A 15190-nucleotide genomic window follows, 5' to 3' on the forward strand; every position below is an offset into this window, starting at 1 on the left:
AATTTTTTTTTTCCTCAGCCCTCCAATCCGTGTGATTTTTATTGGCATGGCAGGATCCTGGAGTTTTAGGGGCTGAGCAATGCTCTTCTCATCAAAAACTGCAATGGCAAAGCGTTGTACAAGTTGGACCTTTTGGGTGCTGGTTCCTGCTGTGGCTTTGAGCCAGAATGGGGCACTGGAAATGTTGGGGGTGGGAGATGCTTCTGAGGCAACCACTCCACTGGAGAGGGGTCAAAACCATGATCCCAAAACTTGCTAGGCCTTGGTTTTCATCAGAGCCACCACTGAACCCATAACAATGATTTTGATGAGGTTTAAACAATTTCAAATCCTAGGATCCTGGAACACTTCCAGTTGAAATGTATCTTAAAGAACATCCAGTGCCACCCCCTGCCATGGGCAGGGACACCTTCCACTGTCCCAGGCTGCTCCAAGGCCTGTCCAGCCTGGCCTTGGGCACTGCCAGGGATCCAGGGGCAGCCACAGCTTCTCCCCACCCTCCTAGGGAACAATTCCTTCCCAAAACCCATCTCTCCCTGTCCTCTGGCAGTGAAAAGCCATTCCTCTTGTCCTGTCCTTCCAGGCCATTGTAACGATTCCTTCACCTTTCTTGTTGTCTTTTTAAAAGCAGATTTAACACAATTCTTTCTCTGCTGACTCTTTGCCATGTCCAGGTTGAGGACAGAGTGAGGATTAGAAGTGTTTTTCTCCTTTGAGCCAATTCATGGCAAAGGGTGAGATGGCACTGCAGGGATTTAAAGAATTTGTAAAGAATTTGTGGATGTGGCACTTGGGGACATGGGTTAGTGATGGGCAGTGCTGGGGTGATGGTTGGACTCGATGATCTTGAAGGGTTTTTCCAACCTAAATAATTCTGTGTTTCTGTGTTTGACACTTCCCTATCTCAGAGTCACTCACTAAAATCAGATCCTGCCTTGTGGGGAGTTTGCAGTTCACTTTCCCAATCCTTAATCCACTCACAGTAGATAAGAAATATTCTTTTCCACAAAATGATGATCTCCTATGCAATTTAGTGACCTGACTGACTCATGTATCTTTTTGACTCTGCAGTATTTCTGAGAAAATCAGAGGCATTAAGATACAGCATTTACTGGTTTTCCCTTTCCCTGCAGATCAGAGCTTGGAGCTCAGAACCACAGAATTGTTTAGGTTGGCAAAGCCCTCTGAGATCATTGACTCCAACCACAACATCTTGAGCTCTTTCCTGTCACTGCCCATACAGTGAGAAGGAGTCAGCTCCTCAGGGGATCCTCCAGTGAGGGATCCCTGAAGATCAGCACAAACAGAAAAAAAACAAACCTTGTTTTTAATTAAATTCATTGAGATGAACCCCATCCAAAGTTTCAGAGCCTTACAGAAAATCTGGTCAAAGCAAGGAGGTGCACACAGAGCTCCCAAACTCTGGGGTAGCATCCAAGCTCTCCTGCTCTCTGACAGAACTTATTTTTCTCTGTGCTTTTCATACATTGCAAATATCTCCCTTATCTTTTGTCACAACTAAGCTCTTTTCTCAGATGGAAATAGTTTTGATGCAAATGCTCTCAAGAAACTGGACAGACTCATTTCTGTGCATCCCCTCAGAGCTCTTGCATATCCATGGACCTGTTCACCGATCAATCCCATTCCTGCAGTCACACAAAAATGTCTTATAGCACAAAGAGGGGGGAAAAAACCACTGGGACAGATTAATGGGGTCATGGGCTCAAAGGGTGGCTGTGGGAGGAGGTAGGAACAAGCAGTGGGGTAGGAGAAGATGAAGAAAGCAGCAGGTAGCACTGAGTAACTGCAGAGCAGCAGGGGAGGAAACCCTTTCACTCAGGCAGCCAAGAAATCAGATGGATAGAGGGGAAAAAAGGAGGGGAGCTAAGCCACAGGAAGGACCTGAATGGAAAACAGATTATCTCATTAAATCACCTTTTAAATTAAAATAGTTTACTGGCCAGCAGTAAACAGAGAAGAGAAGAAAGAGGAAAGGAGGAAAGAGTTTCTGCTCATCCATGGCAGCATCACAGTGGGAGATAATTTGCCTTCATATCAAGAAATGGTCTGTGCAGCAAATGTGTGTTGTGAAGCCAAACAGCTTCACTGTCAAATTGCTCCAGGCAATGCTGTGTCCACAGGAGGGGCTGTTTGCTGCTGCTGGGCTCCCCAAAATCAGCAGGAGTCATCAGGGGGGTCAGAATGGGATGTAAGGGAGAAGGGTAAAACAGTGGAGACCAGAGTGAGGGAAGGAGGAGGCTCCAAGACACATCTCTCTAACTCAGAATATTGATCTGAACACAAGAAAGAAGAGCTGCCTGGAGTATTCACACCCCATTTACTCCTAACTACCAGACTAGCTCTCCATGGATATTGGCTTCCAAGTGTAAGTACAGCAACCTTCAAGAATGGACAATTAAGCTCCAGGAAATTTCTTACACGTTGTGCAAATGGAGAAAACCTTCTCTCCTCTCTGCACCACTTCCCTGCTGAAAGAAACTCCACCAGTGGCATCCTCCCAACAAGGCCTGGGGGATCCCTATGAAGATGAGGATTAGGAGAGAAGGAAAAGAAATGCATGAACAAAACTAAGAATGGGGCCAAAAATTAGAAAAAGGGGATGGATGCTTCTTAGCATTTTATGATAAAAGGTTGCCTTGAGGAAGAATTTCAAAACCCCCCATGATTCCTGATGAAATTCAGGAATAAAATCAACACGTCCTTCCTGCATGAAAAGCTTCTTCCTTGTGGATCTGGTTCTAATATTCTGACTGAATCTTAATCCTTATTAGATTCACAGTATGGTGGGGATCTTTTTTTTGGTGGTAGTTAATTAAGGCAATAAAAAAATGTGCATCTTCTTCTTGTCTAACACTGAAGGCAATCAGAATAATAACAGAGTCAATTTGCTAAATTCTTTCTTCCAGCTCCCTCTTGAATTAATCTTTCTCTTCCAAAGGTGCACCCAGGTAGAGCCAAATCCCCAGGAAAACAGAGCAAAGCAAACCAGACAGGGGCTCCAAAAATCAACTCCCTCATCCTCAAAGCAGCTCTCAGTTACTTTAATGAACACAGATGCAAATGATATTTAGGAATTAAAAAAAAAAAAAAAAAAAAAGAACAAGGCAAAGGTACTTAAAGGTAAGATCACAGCGTTTCACTCTGTACACCCTGGACCCGTTTTTAATATTCTGTGTGGGGAATTAGGACTGTTACTCTCATTAAGACTATCTGGAATTGTGTATCTAAATCCCTCCACCAACCCAGCTTGAAATATATATGCCCCACTGAGAATAGCCAGAATTGCAACTGGATGACCAGAAATAGATGTTTTTTCTATTATCCCAGCTGAGGAAAGCCTTTAAAACCAATGAACAAAGACATGCAAGTGTAATGCTTTGGGAGATATGGGAGAGCAAAACTCAAAGAAACAGAAAGCAGAATGACTCCATTAATAAAATTCAGCCAGTATAGGTTGTAGTTGGAAAAGTTCAGCTGCTTATAGAAGCAAATTTAAGGAATAAAGTCATAATTACATCTAGAGAAGAGTCATTTTTGCCCTGTGCAAGAAAGATGACAAGAGCTCAATTTTTAAATAATGACTTAGTGAAAACCATACCATATAGGAGGAGTTTAAAATATTCTGTCAAACCAAGGGTAGGTTTTCAAAAGCTCCTTTAAAAAAAAAAAAAAAGAATCCTTGATCTTGGAGTAAAATAAGTATATTGTTTTACTGTAAAGTATCTTTTTACATTTCCCCCTCTCTCCCTTCAGGGGGTTTTGCTAACGGGAAGTGACCCTGCTTTACAGCAGGTTAAATTTGAGACACACACAATCCAGGCAAACATCCCCTGTTCCATTGTTACTGCTTTTTTCCCCCATTTCACTTTACAGCAGGATAATTCAGCTTTTCATCCTTGAATATAGCACTCTTCCCAGAGTTCCAGTGTGGATTTTTGATGATTTGTGACAAAGTGCTCCTTTGAAACTGGCCAAAGTTCATTTTAGCAGAAGCAGGGCTGCAAATCCTCCCCGGCCACCAAGTCAGCCCGAGAGGTGGCTGGGGAGGGGACACTGAGCTGATTCCCTGTGTGTCCCTAATGAGATCAGACATCAGCATTGGAGGTAGCTGTACATTGCAGACCACCTGCTGGGGGGTTTGTTTTAATTTAATAAAATCCCCACATCCTGAGCTGCTGAGCTCTCTCGGACCTCTGTGCTGGGAGCTGATGCTGCCAATATCCCAAGCAGAGAGGAGCAGGAATGAACATTCCTCAAATATAACAAACTTCTGCCTCCTTCAAGATTTAGACCCAGTAGTTGTAGAGACCCACACGTGCCTCAAGCAGCCATCCATAATCCCAGGCAAGACTCCAGCCTGTGTCTGACAGAGACTGATGGCCCAGGCCTTATCATGAATCAAGGGTTGGCACAGCTGAGCCACGCAGTCTTAGATGTGAGCAAACAGAGCACATCATCTCAACAGCCTGGTAACCCAGAGAAATGGAAACACTGAGAGCCATGACAGCGTTATTAGTTATGCCAGGGTTTGTCAAGGGATGCAAGGTAGGATGGAGGATTTATTTTTCAGAAAAGGCATCACTTGTGATCAGTCACTGAGCTGCAGTTGGCCAGGGGTGCCACAAAATTCATGTTTTGACTAAAATTCCTGCTGACCAGCAATGAGACTTTTGTCCCAAACTGCCTCCTGATGCTTCTCAAATGATTCATTTGAAAGAGGCAGCATCAGCTGCTGCTCAGCATTAACATCCATGGAAACTACCTGAATTCCTGGTAATGTGGCTCTGCCCACACTCCCTGTTCAAAATGTGATGTTTAACAAGGTCTTGATTCACCTTTCAATAAAAACCTGGGGCTGGATCCTGAGAAGCAGGGCTGGGCCCTGTCCTCAGCTCCATTCCCAGAAATGTCAAGATCCAAAGTCAAGGTAACTTTGCTGGCTTGAGGAGAGAGGCTCAGCCAGCCCATTGTTCCCAATGAATGTGTCATTGCACCTGTATTAATGCTTCTTCAAACAGCCTTGCCTGATGGGGATAAAGCTTAATTATCTCAGCTATATAATAACACCTCAAGCTAAGAGTCTAGATTAAAAAGTTATCTCTAGCAAAAAACCTTTTCTTTTTCCTAGCTACCTCTTTCTGGTTGTTTTTTTAAACCATGTTGACAGCTGTGCCCATATTTCTCAGAAGGAAGAGGCTTTCTTTTGGCAAAAGCTAATATTTGACTGTAGAAAGTTGTAATCATTTAAAACAGAAAGTGTACCTAAGAGCCGTTAGGCTTCAAACCTATAATCAGTCCTAAGTAGGAAAAGCTTCTTAATGTCAAGAAACAGCTTGTTTACAGAAGGCTTTGGGCAAAATTATTGTAGTGGCTTCAGAGCAAACAATCCCAAACCCAGCTAATCACCAGCCCCTAACAATCAGCCTCTCCCTGCTGAAGGCCAATTTATTTTCTCCAAGCACTTTGCAAATAATTAACTGACCTTCTCCCGTGGTGTTAAACAAGGGAACATCACTTATTCCAGGGAGGGAATGGGGACCAATGTGCTGCACCCAGTCTGGCTGCCATGGAGAATTTTGGTGGAAGGAGGATTTGCAGTGGCTGCAGCAGGAAAATCCTGCAATTTGACAGCCTCCAGTTGCACCAGAGCAGGTCCAGGTTGGGCAGCAGGAAAGATCTCTTCACTGACAGAGTGGTTAACCCCAAAACAGACTTCCCAGGTGGAGTCAGCATCCCTGGAAGTGTTCCAAAAAGTAGCAGATGTGGCACTTGATGATTTGGTTTAGTTGACATGGTGGTGTTGGACTTGGTGATCTTTGAGGACTTTTTCCAACCTTAATGATAAGGCAACATTCCTGCCTGGCACCTGCAGGACATCACCTTACACCTGGGATTGTGAGAAGGTATAATTGCAGCAGGATATTTGAGTGGACAGCTAATAACCCACCCACACAATCTGAGGTGACTGCTCACACCAGGGAGCTCCCAGTATCCAGCTGCTCAACTACAGTGTTTGTATATTTTACTAGCATTTTTCCCTTTCTCCTCCTATGAGCTGGGAGAGGATGAAAGGAAAAAAATATTTACTGCTGTACTTTCGAGACATTCCCTGTAACAGCCACAGACCCAAAACCTCCGAGTTAAAAATCCATGTTTGCATTTCCAGGACGTCATACTAGAAGCTATCAGACGCTATTGTAGTGACTCAAGGAGTAATCTGATGCAGTGTGACTTGAAAAAAAAAGTGTTCAGGATGATTCAGAACATTTAAATGGTGATTTTCAGGGTAAGAAAGGCTTGGGCCACTTGGAATTCTCATCATGTCCGAGGCACCTAGTTCAGCTCCTTCTGATAATTTACCGCAGCCAGGCTGAGCCAAGTATTCATTTCACAGACTGTACAAGAGTCGTTCCTAGTTTAAACCAAGTGTGAATTAGGGGAAAATGAGGCTCTTTACTCCAGTGGCATAATGCAGTCGCTGAATCCACAGAGCCCATCTCTTCTAATCATTATTTTAATGATTCTGGTATTCCAGCCCTGCTGCTGGCCCGGAGTGCTAACGAGTGACTTGTACCCTCCAGTCTTTCACTTCAAACTGTCTCACATTCTTACCAACGCTGACAGCTCAGAAATGTCACAGAATCACAGAATCATAGAATGGTGTAGGTTGGAAAAGACCTTTAAATCATGGAATCCAAAATGGAAAAGAGAGGAAGAAACAAACCCTCAGTTTTCATATGTTGAACTTTAACTTGGATCTTCAGACAACGCGAAAATCTTTGGGAAAATCTAATTTACAAGTTTCACTCATAAAAACACATTCTGTATCATCATTAACAGGGCAGACATCCTTCTGTCTTCCAGAGAAACAATGGCCTTCCTACCCAACAGCTTCATTGCTATGTCCCATTACAGAAAATTGAGCCTTTAATCCTCAAAGGGCATTTCCTGAAGGAAACTTCAACTCCAGTCAAATCATTTTATGATCACACAAAACCAAACAAAAAAATCCACAAGAAAATTGCAAAGAAACAAACCCCAAGAAGAGCCAACCATCTCTGGCTGCTCGTTGCCTTAAACCACAGAGAAACTGATAAAGAACAATTGGTTCCACAGGAAAATGATCTCAGCCAGGGTCACTGTGACATCACAACGTTGTCACTGAAAGCCAGATTTGGCTCTCACAGCCCTGAGCATCACCCTTCTCCCCTGCTGACATCACTGCCCACAATCTCCAGGGGTAGCCTTGCCTCCATATGGCAGGACAGGAGGTCACCACATCTGTCTTTTGATTTCATAAATAGGTAGTTTAAAGGAGTGTAATATCAAAGAACACCCCTCCTGCTGATCCCTTCCTTCTCCTACAGCCTTTGTCCCACCAGATGATGGGGAAGGCAGCAGGCCTTTGAGACAGAGCAAAGCTGAAGAGCTGCTACTCTAAAAAATGCAAAAGGACCCTCCAGAAAATACAAGGCATCCCCTTCTTTCTACAAATGAAATTAAAAGATCCAAGACAAAGAGAGGCAACTGCTCTGGCCCATCACACAGGCTGGGGTCTGTCTCAAAGGCTGGCAGCATCTTCCAGAGTAACAGGATTTGCAGTTCCTCACTCGAGTTTTCAACACCTGCAATGATTGAATCCTCATTTTCTGGGGATGCAGCACGTGAAGGTCACACCTCAGCGTAACACGGACCCAGTGACACAGAATGTCTAGACTAAGGAAAATTGACAGCCTCCTCCATTTTAAATTTATCCCAGATGAAGTGAAACATCAAAGGAGCTCCTTTTAATGGGCTTTTTGGCATGTGGTCCTTTGTTCTTAACAAGTCAGCACCAGCTGCTGTGTCCATAATGCCAAGTCAGTAACATCCCCAGCCAGATTCCTGGCTGGTGTAAATCAGTGTCACTCCTCTGCAGGCAGAGATTTCACTTGGTTGACATCAGCTGAAGATTTGGCTCCTTGTGCTTAGCAGGTGCAAGATAAGTAAAATCTCCTGTGCCATATTTCATATTTCTCCTGTCTTCACCACCAGTTCTGCTGCACACATTTGCAGGGTGGAGAGTTAATTAGCATCAGCTGGAGCTGCTCAAGTTTCTATACAATAAATTCCATATTGTCAGGAACTGCTTTCCTCTAATTATATCTTGTTCATGTATATATATATATATATATATATATATATATATATATTTATTTATTTATTTATTTTTTACACACGTACAAATCTTGTACTCTGGCTTATTGCATGGTGACTTTCCCATAAACAGAAGATGAGGTGAGAACAACGGGCCACATTCGTTCATCATAGCATTTCAAAGACTATTTCACTAATGAAAGTAAATATTACTCATAGCCTTCAGATTTCCTAATTATCACATTCTGTTACCAGGTTGATAAATTAGTTTAAAGGTGACCCGCAAGATTTTCTTGATACATAAATGTCTCAAATACCTGGAGCTCTTCAGTGTGTATTTAAAACAAAAATATATTTTTGCTTTGCAGGTAGCAGCTTATCAAAGTCCCACAGCACCAGCTGTTCTGATTTTACCCCAGTATGAGGAGGAATATACATACATGCATCAAAAAATTAAAATAGATCTTGAAACAAATTTAAGTCTAGTTATTTACCCCTTAAAAACACGCTGCTGACTTCAGCACTTGTTATGAGTAAGTTCAAGAAGGAAACAGAAGTCTGTAATCCTCTGGGGCCATTCAACAAACCCAAAGCCCAGATCCCATCTCAGTTTTCCTCACTCACTGCCTTGGGTTGTTTTAATTAAGCAAATTATGCTTTTGAGTCACCTGCCATGCTCTTTGGGCAAAGGTGCAAGCATTGGCATTACCGAGTGTCCGGGGTGTCTCGTTCACTGCTGTGACCACGTCCCTCCCCTCCCGAGCATTTCATCCCTGAATTCTCCAAGAGGAACGTTGGGAGTGCTGCCCTGGACACCCCGGAGGCAGGGGAGCTCCCAGGGCTCTGCTGAGCACGTTCATCACAGCCACCCATTGTGTGCCATCCCCTCCTGCTGCTGACTGCAGTGTGGAACCATGGAACCCTTCCAGATGGAACTCTGGAACCTTCTGTGCCTTGGCTCCAGCCATTCCCAGCACTGCCACAGCCACCACGTCCCCAAGTGCCACCTCCACATGGCTTTTGAATCCCACCAGGATGGGGACTCCACCACTGGAAAAACCTTTGCATGAAGGAATTTTCCCCAATACCCAACGCAAACCTGCCCTGGCCCAGCCTGAGGCCGTTCCCTCTGCTCCTGTCCCTGTGCCCTGGAGCACAGCCCGACCCCCCGGCTGTGCCCTCCTGGCAGGAGCTGTGCAGAGCCACAAGGGCCCCTGAGCCTCCTTTGCTCCAGGCCCAGCCCCTGCCCAGCTCTCTCAGAGCCTCCAGACCCTTCCCCAGCTCTGTTCCCTTCCCTGCACACCCTCCAGCCCCTCCATGTCTCTCTTGTCCAAGGCTGACCCCAGGATCTGAGGTCCCTCAGCAGTGCCCAGCACAGATATTGTCACTGCCCTGGTCCTATGGCCACACTAGGGCTGATGATTATCTTATAACCCTGATGTCCCTAATTTTGGGTGGCTTACATGGGAATGTAATTAATGGTTTTCCCTTTTGTCATCTCCCCCCACCCTCTTTGCACACCTGCACCTCAGCTCAGGGCTGAGGGATCCAGCACAGCACCCACCATCCAGACTGGATTCACTCTGCGGCTCAGTTGTTATTCCTTAATATCTCTCCACATCAGTTTTGGGTATGACAACAAAACATGAACATAAGTGTAGAGATAAGCAGGAAATATTTTGGTTTAGAAAATAGCTGAGATGTGTGAAGGTGCTCAGGCGTGAAGTTTCCTGCTATCTAAGCTCAAATGGATAAATTTAGATGTTGGCATTCATAATCTTCCCTAGAAAAGTGATGATATTGTTTAATCAAGAGGTCAAAAAGATTTTAAAATTGTCCCATTTTCTTCTTTTTTCTCCTTTTTAATAATTCAGCCCAGTGCCCGGTAGGGTAATGGATAGTGAAAGATGGATGGAGAACTAGATATTCATGGGGAATACATTCTTCATGAAAGCTAGGTGAGAAATTAATATTAAAAATGTTCCTGTCTTCAGCAGAAACAAGACTAATCTTTTCATTTCTAACTTACCTTGTATTTATGAGACATCAGCTGCAGACAGGAAAGGAAATTGCAGCATTGCCTAAGAGCAGCGTTAGCAAGTCCTGACAGCTTGTTAAAAGCCATGACCAAAGGCAGGGTGATGCACATCCATCACCCGTGGCAGGCACCTCGTGGAGCTTGGCCTGGGCTGGCCCTTGGCCACATCTCTGAGGTGGGTGGCTCGTGTGGCCCCCAGTGGGACCCTTCACACGTTCCTGCAGCTGCCCAAGGGATGGGGATGGGAATGTCGGCCACTCACTAAAAATAAACCCAATTCTGTCCCACGGCTCTGTCCTCCCACGGTTCAAGTCTGACTTCATGTATAACATGGATTTTCCAGCCCTTACAATCCCATTTCTTGCCAGATAATGGAAGTAAAGGCCCAAAGCAGTGCAGCCAATAGAAGATAGAGTCCACAGTGGGGAAATATCATATTCCATCCTTGGGGTGCTCTAGCATGAACCATGGCTTTGAACTCTGAGTCCCAGAGATTTGGATTTCCAAGTGTAATTCCCATCCAAAAGCAGAGCCCAAGATTTACATTTCATTAATAATCCTAAAGCATCCTTTTCATATGTGGCACATGGTGGAAATATATAACTCTGGAGATTACCTGGCCCAGCCTCCTGCTGAAAGAAGGGCCTTAGATTAAGTTATCCAGGTCTATGTAAAGCCAAGTCCTGAACAGTTGGATTTGGACATGAAATAATATGAGTAATACAGTAAGTAGAGTCATCATTACTGCAGTGAAGTCACACAAAAGATTAGGAAAAAGACAACTGGGCCTAGAGGAAACAGCAAACCCAGCCCCAGCACCTGTAAAGCAGAGAAGTATTTGGGTGCTCCTTCCAACTCAGATCCTAATAAAGCAACCTATACATCCTGCAAACTGCATTTACAGATTTCATACAGAGAAGTGTAGCCTTGAAAGTAATTTTTCCTTTTTTTTTTTTTTTTTTTTTCTCAGCATAGTGATGTTATTACCACTTGTATTTCTGCTGGCAGGAAGCTCTTGCCTACAGCTGCAAACCAATATAAACTCCAACTTTCTGGGTCATCAGAAATGTAATGGACAAAGTGCTCTCTGCAGTTACCTCATCCATAAGATAACTGAGTTAAAGCACGAACACTGTGGCAAAACTTGTTCACTGTCCCTTCTTTGCTGGGTTTCCTTTCTTTTTAAACACTTCATTTCACAAACATTTCATTGCATAAACATGGAGCAGAGCAAAGCCTAACAGGAACAGGTTTGAATTAGTAAACAGCAGAGGAAAAAAAAACTATCCAAAATAACTGAGAATCTAGAATGGGATAGAAGTTCTTCTCCAAAAAGGTTGTTCAGTTCTAGAGGGATTTAAAAGCCCTTTGGATGTGGCACTTGGGGACATGGGTCAGTGGTGGCCTTGGCAGTGCTGGGGGCTGGTTTGACTGGATGATCTTAAAGGTCTTTTCAAACATAAATGATTCCATGATTGATAATCTCATAGCAATACTTCTCCTCCTCACTTCACCCAGTCCAGAAGTAAAAAGGACTCAGCTCTTAATGTGTCCCAGGTTAAAACTACACCATTCCCTCTCATTTTGAGGACCAGTGTGGATGTCCCATGCATTTCACCAGGTTTCTCCTGGTTTGTCCCGTTTAATGGTTGACGAGCTCGTTACTTGGATTATCCTGCTGTTGTTTTGGAGCATTATTCTGGTTGTTTATTCAAATTTCACACAGGAAAGTTGTAGTAAGCTGATAAACACCTCCTTACACATTACAAAGGGTCTGAGCAGGAGAAATGTATATCTTTGCATTCTACATTATGGCACACACAAAAGGTGGAAGCAGTTAAAAGGTAACACTTCCCATGTTTATTTACACCTATAGTCTTGTGTACACAAATGGTGGAAGTCCTTTATCACAAACCAGTATTTCTCAGCTCCTTACTTCACTGATTTCCTCCTTTCAGTAAAACTATGGAACCATGAGCAGCCTCTCAATTCACTTTCTAATTATTTCTAGTAAAAGTGGTTCTTCCATGCCACCATGGCATCACTACGTCCAGGGAATGCTCAGTTTTAAATCTGCTTTATCACAGAGAAACCTTAGGTGGTGTTGAACAAAGCCTTGAATACAAAACACTCCCCATGGAGTGATATTCCTTAATATTTAAAATTAGGATGTATACAATGAAGTGTTGCATTTGCTGGTGCCATCCCTTTGCTGGTGCCACTGGTTGGCATCTTCCCTCTCCTGTTCCCCATTGTTCTTCTCCTCTCCAACACCACACAGCCTGGATTATGCTTAGGAAAACAGAGGAATATTTTATCTCAGGCTCTGCCCCTGCAGGAACAATCCCACTGATTTCAGGCATGGAAAAGGGAGAGCAGCAGAGACTCGGGGGAGTTTGCACCTTGCCCAGCCCTCGAGGCAGCGTGAGCCTTCTCATCTCTCTGTTTCCTTCCACTGGCACACTGGGAGGATGAAGCTACAAAGGAGCTTTAGGAAGTGGCTCGTGTTCATGCACTGACCCTTAGCTCAAAAAGGCCATGTAAGAACAGGGTAATTGCAATTAAATGTAGCCCAAGGCTGCAGAATACAGAGGGGGTGAGTTTAATCTTTGTGCTTTTGGTAAAAAACAGACTCCACTCATTGACAATCTTCCCATCCACCTTCCCTTCCTGGAAAGGCAATAAACTCAGCTGTGGTTATCCAAATGTGCTGGGAAATCCCAGTGCAGCAGGAACTGCACCACTCTGGGCAGGAAGCAATCCCCAGGGCCTCTCTCCCTTCCCCAAGGAGCAATGCTGCAAAGAACATTTTATGTTTGTAAAATGCTTGGAAAGGTTGGAAACAAACTTGTTCAAGATTTGCAAACCTTTTACCTGGTTCCATTAAGTACAAAAGCCTGGGCTTATTACTGTAGCCTTCTAAATAAAAGCTGAAAACAAGATCATTTTTAATTGCAAGGAGCACAAAACCAAGCTCAGTGCAGTTATCTCCTTCTTAAAATTCACACCTTGAAATTCAGCCCTTATTCAAAGATAAACCTAATTATTTTCAGGGGATAAGCACTTGCAGGTTGCTGGGAGAAAAATAAAAAAAAATACTGTTATAAATGGTTAAAAAAAGAGGTTTAATGCAGAAAACACAGGGGGATTTCTCTCTTTCAGCTGATGAGCAGCACACATCACTACCATGGTGAATATTCATGGCAGTGCTGGAGCTGGAAACCTCTGGGTTGTGCTCTAGCTCCCTGAGCCTCTGCAGAAGTGAGAATTGCTCTTATCTGCTCTCACAGGATCACTGTGGTGGGGCTGCTCCAGCCTGAACCTCTGCTCCACCAGCCTGAGGTTTTTGGAAATGGCTTACCTGCCTCATTGCTTGAATGAGGAATTTGGAGGGAAAACACAGTGTGGTGGCTGCCAGGCTGCTCATCCTCTTCCTCTGATGCTGCTGCCTTGTGAGGTCCTCTGGGAATATCCACAAATGCTGGAAGTCCCGAGGCAAAGACACTTTGCAAAGGGTATTTACGACCCAAATGTCCTTCCTTTGTTTTCTCCTCCTTAATTACCTTATTTCCCGTGAAGTCTGTGCTCAGGTGGGATCTGAGCAGAGCCCCGTGCGCTCCTGGGAGCTTCCCTGGAGCGCTCTCCTCCATGGGCTCTCCATTAGCTATGCCATCTACTCCATCTACTGTTAATCCGGACAAACTGCACTTCAGGCTCAAGGACAACGTGGATCTGTACAATTTTTGGCATTTAACTCGAGGTTGGTCAATGCACACGCTGAGTGACCTGTCCAGATAATAAATGGTGTTTGGACAGGGCTCACACACCTGCAGCTGGACACAGGAGATGAATGAAGGTGGAATTTTCTCCCTCCCATCACTGCTTTGGAGACCCACGCCATCCTCCTTGATTCCAGGGTCAAAAAGCTGCTTTTGGGGTTCTTCACCTAATCTTGAGCAAGACTTGGGAGCCTTTAAAGGAGGTTGGTTTGCGTGGGCTGGGGGAGGCCAGCGCTCGAGGAGAGCGGGGACTGTGCTGGGCGCGGGGGACACGGTGCTGGGCTCCTGGCCAGCCCCAGGGCCACCTGCCAGCTCCCCAGAGCCCACAGGAACACGCCTGGCTGTGACAGTGATGGAGGCAAAGCCTCTCTGCTGGCCTGGACACTGCTTTGGGCTGGGAGAGTCCGACGGTGACATGGTGTCTTCTAAGGATGCCTGGATCACTAAGCGGCTGGGAAGCACCAGAAATGTTCTGCTAACGATGGCTGGCCCCTGGTTAGGCAAGGATGGTTCTGTGTGATGAGCTCTGGGCTGGGGGAGCAGGGCCTGCATAGGCACAGAGGGCTTCTCCTCATCAATCTGTGCAATGATTACTGGTGAAACCAATGTCGTGTTTTGGGAAGGCAGAGATTCCTGCAAATGAAAAGATTCCCAGTTATCACCATACTCCAATATCCTGTGTGCAACTGTTTCTTGTCCACCATCTATCACAGCAGACAGTTTTGTTCAAGATCTCTTGTTACCTTTCTATTCATAATAACTTTTTTGTCATTTAAAAATGCACGCTCTTGAAATCAGCTCTGAATTGTCTGGGAGGCTTCAATGAAAACTTTATCACTCTGGTGAAGGGAAAAATATTAAAATTTAAAACCTGTATTCCATAGTATTATTTTGAGTACTTAACTCATGACCATGGATGGGATTGGAGGCTGTTTAAAAATGGACATGGCAAAGACAGTTGCCAGTTGCAGACTATAAATTCATCTTTCATGATGATCTGCTGGAATTTAGAAAGCATTTAAGTATATTATGGATCACTGCCCTGTGACATCACATGCTGCAAAAGACATGTGGGCACCATGGGCATGACAGCTTTACAACCTCACCAGTTATAGGCATGAAAAACTCCCAAAAAACTGATACAGTTACTCACAAGGGCTCTGAGCACTATTTTAATTAATTAGTTCTCTCTTGCTTATGATTCCCTGGTGACACC

General features: G+C 44.4%; 1 protein-coding gene across 3 annotated transcripts in view; it reads right to left on the reverse strand.

The window, feature by feature from the left end:
• The window catches only part of C8H10orf90 (chromosome 8 C10orf90 homolog), a 76490-nt gene that overhangs the window by 14796 nt on the left and 46504 nt on the right, over positions 1-15190 (reverse strand). For all 3 annotated transcript variants that reach the window (XM_066554546.1, XM_066554545.1, XM_066554547.1), the window contains exon 3: positions 13557-14607. In XM_066554546.1, the coding sequence (XP_066410643.1) occupies positions 13557-14607 (1051 nt within the window). The remainder of the gene's footprint in view (positions 1-13556; positions 14608-15190) is intronic.

Source organism: Molothrus aeneus, chromosome 8 (genome assembly GCF_037042795.1).
Source record: "Molothrus aeneus isolate 106 chromosome 8, BPBGC_Maene_1.0, whole genome shotgun sequence".
In the NCBI taxonomy this organism is placed as follows: domain Eukaryota; kingdom Metazoa; phylum Chordata; class Aves; order Passeriformes; family Icteridae; genus Molothrus; species Molothrus aeneus.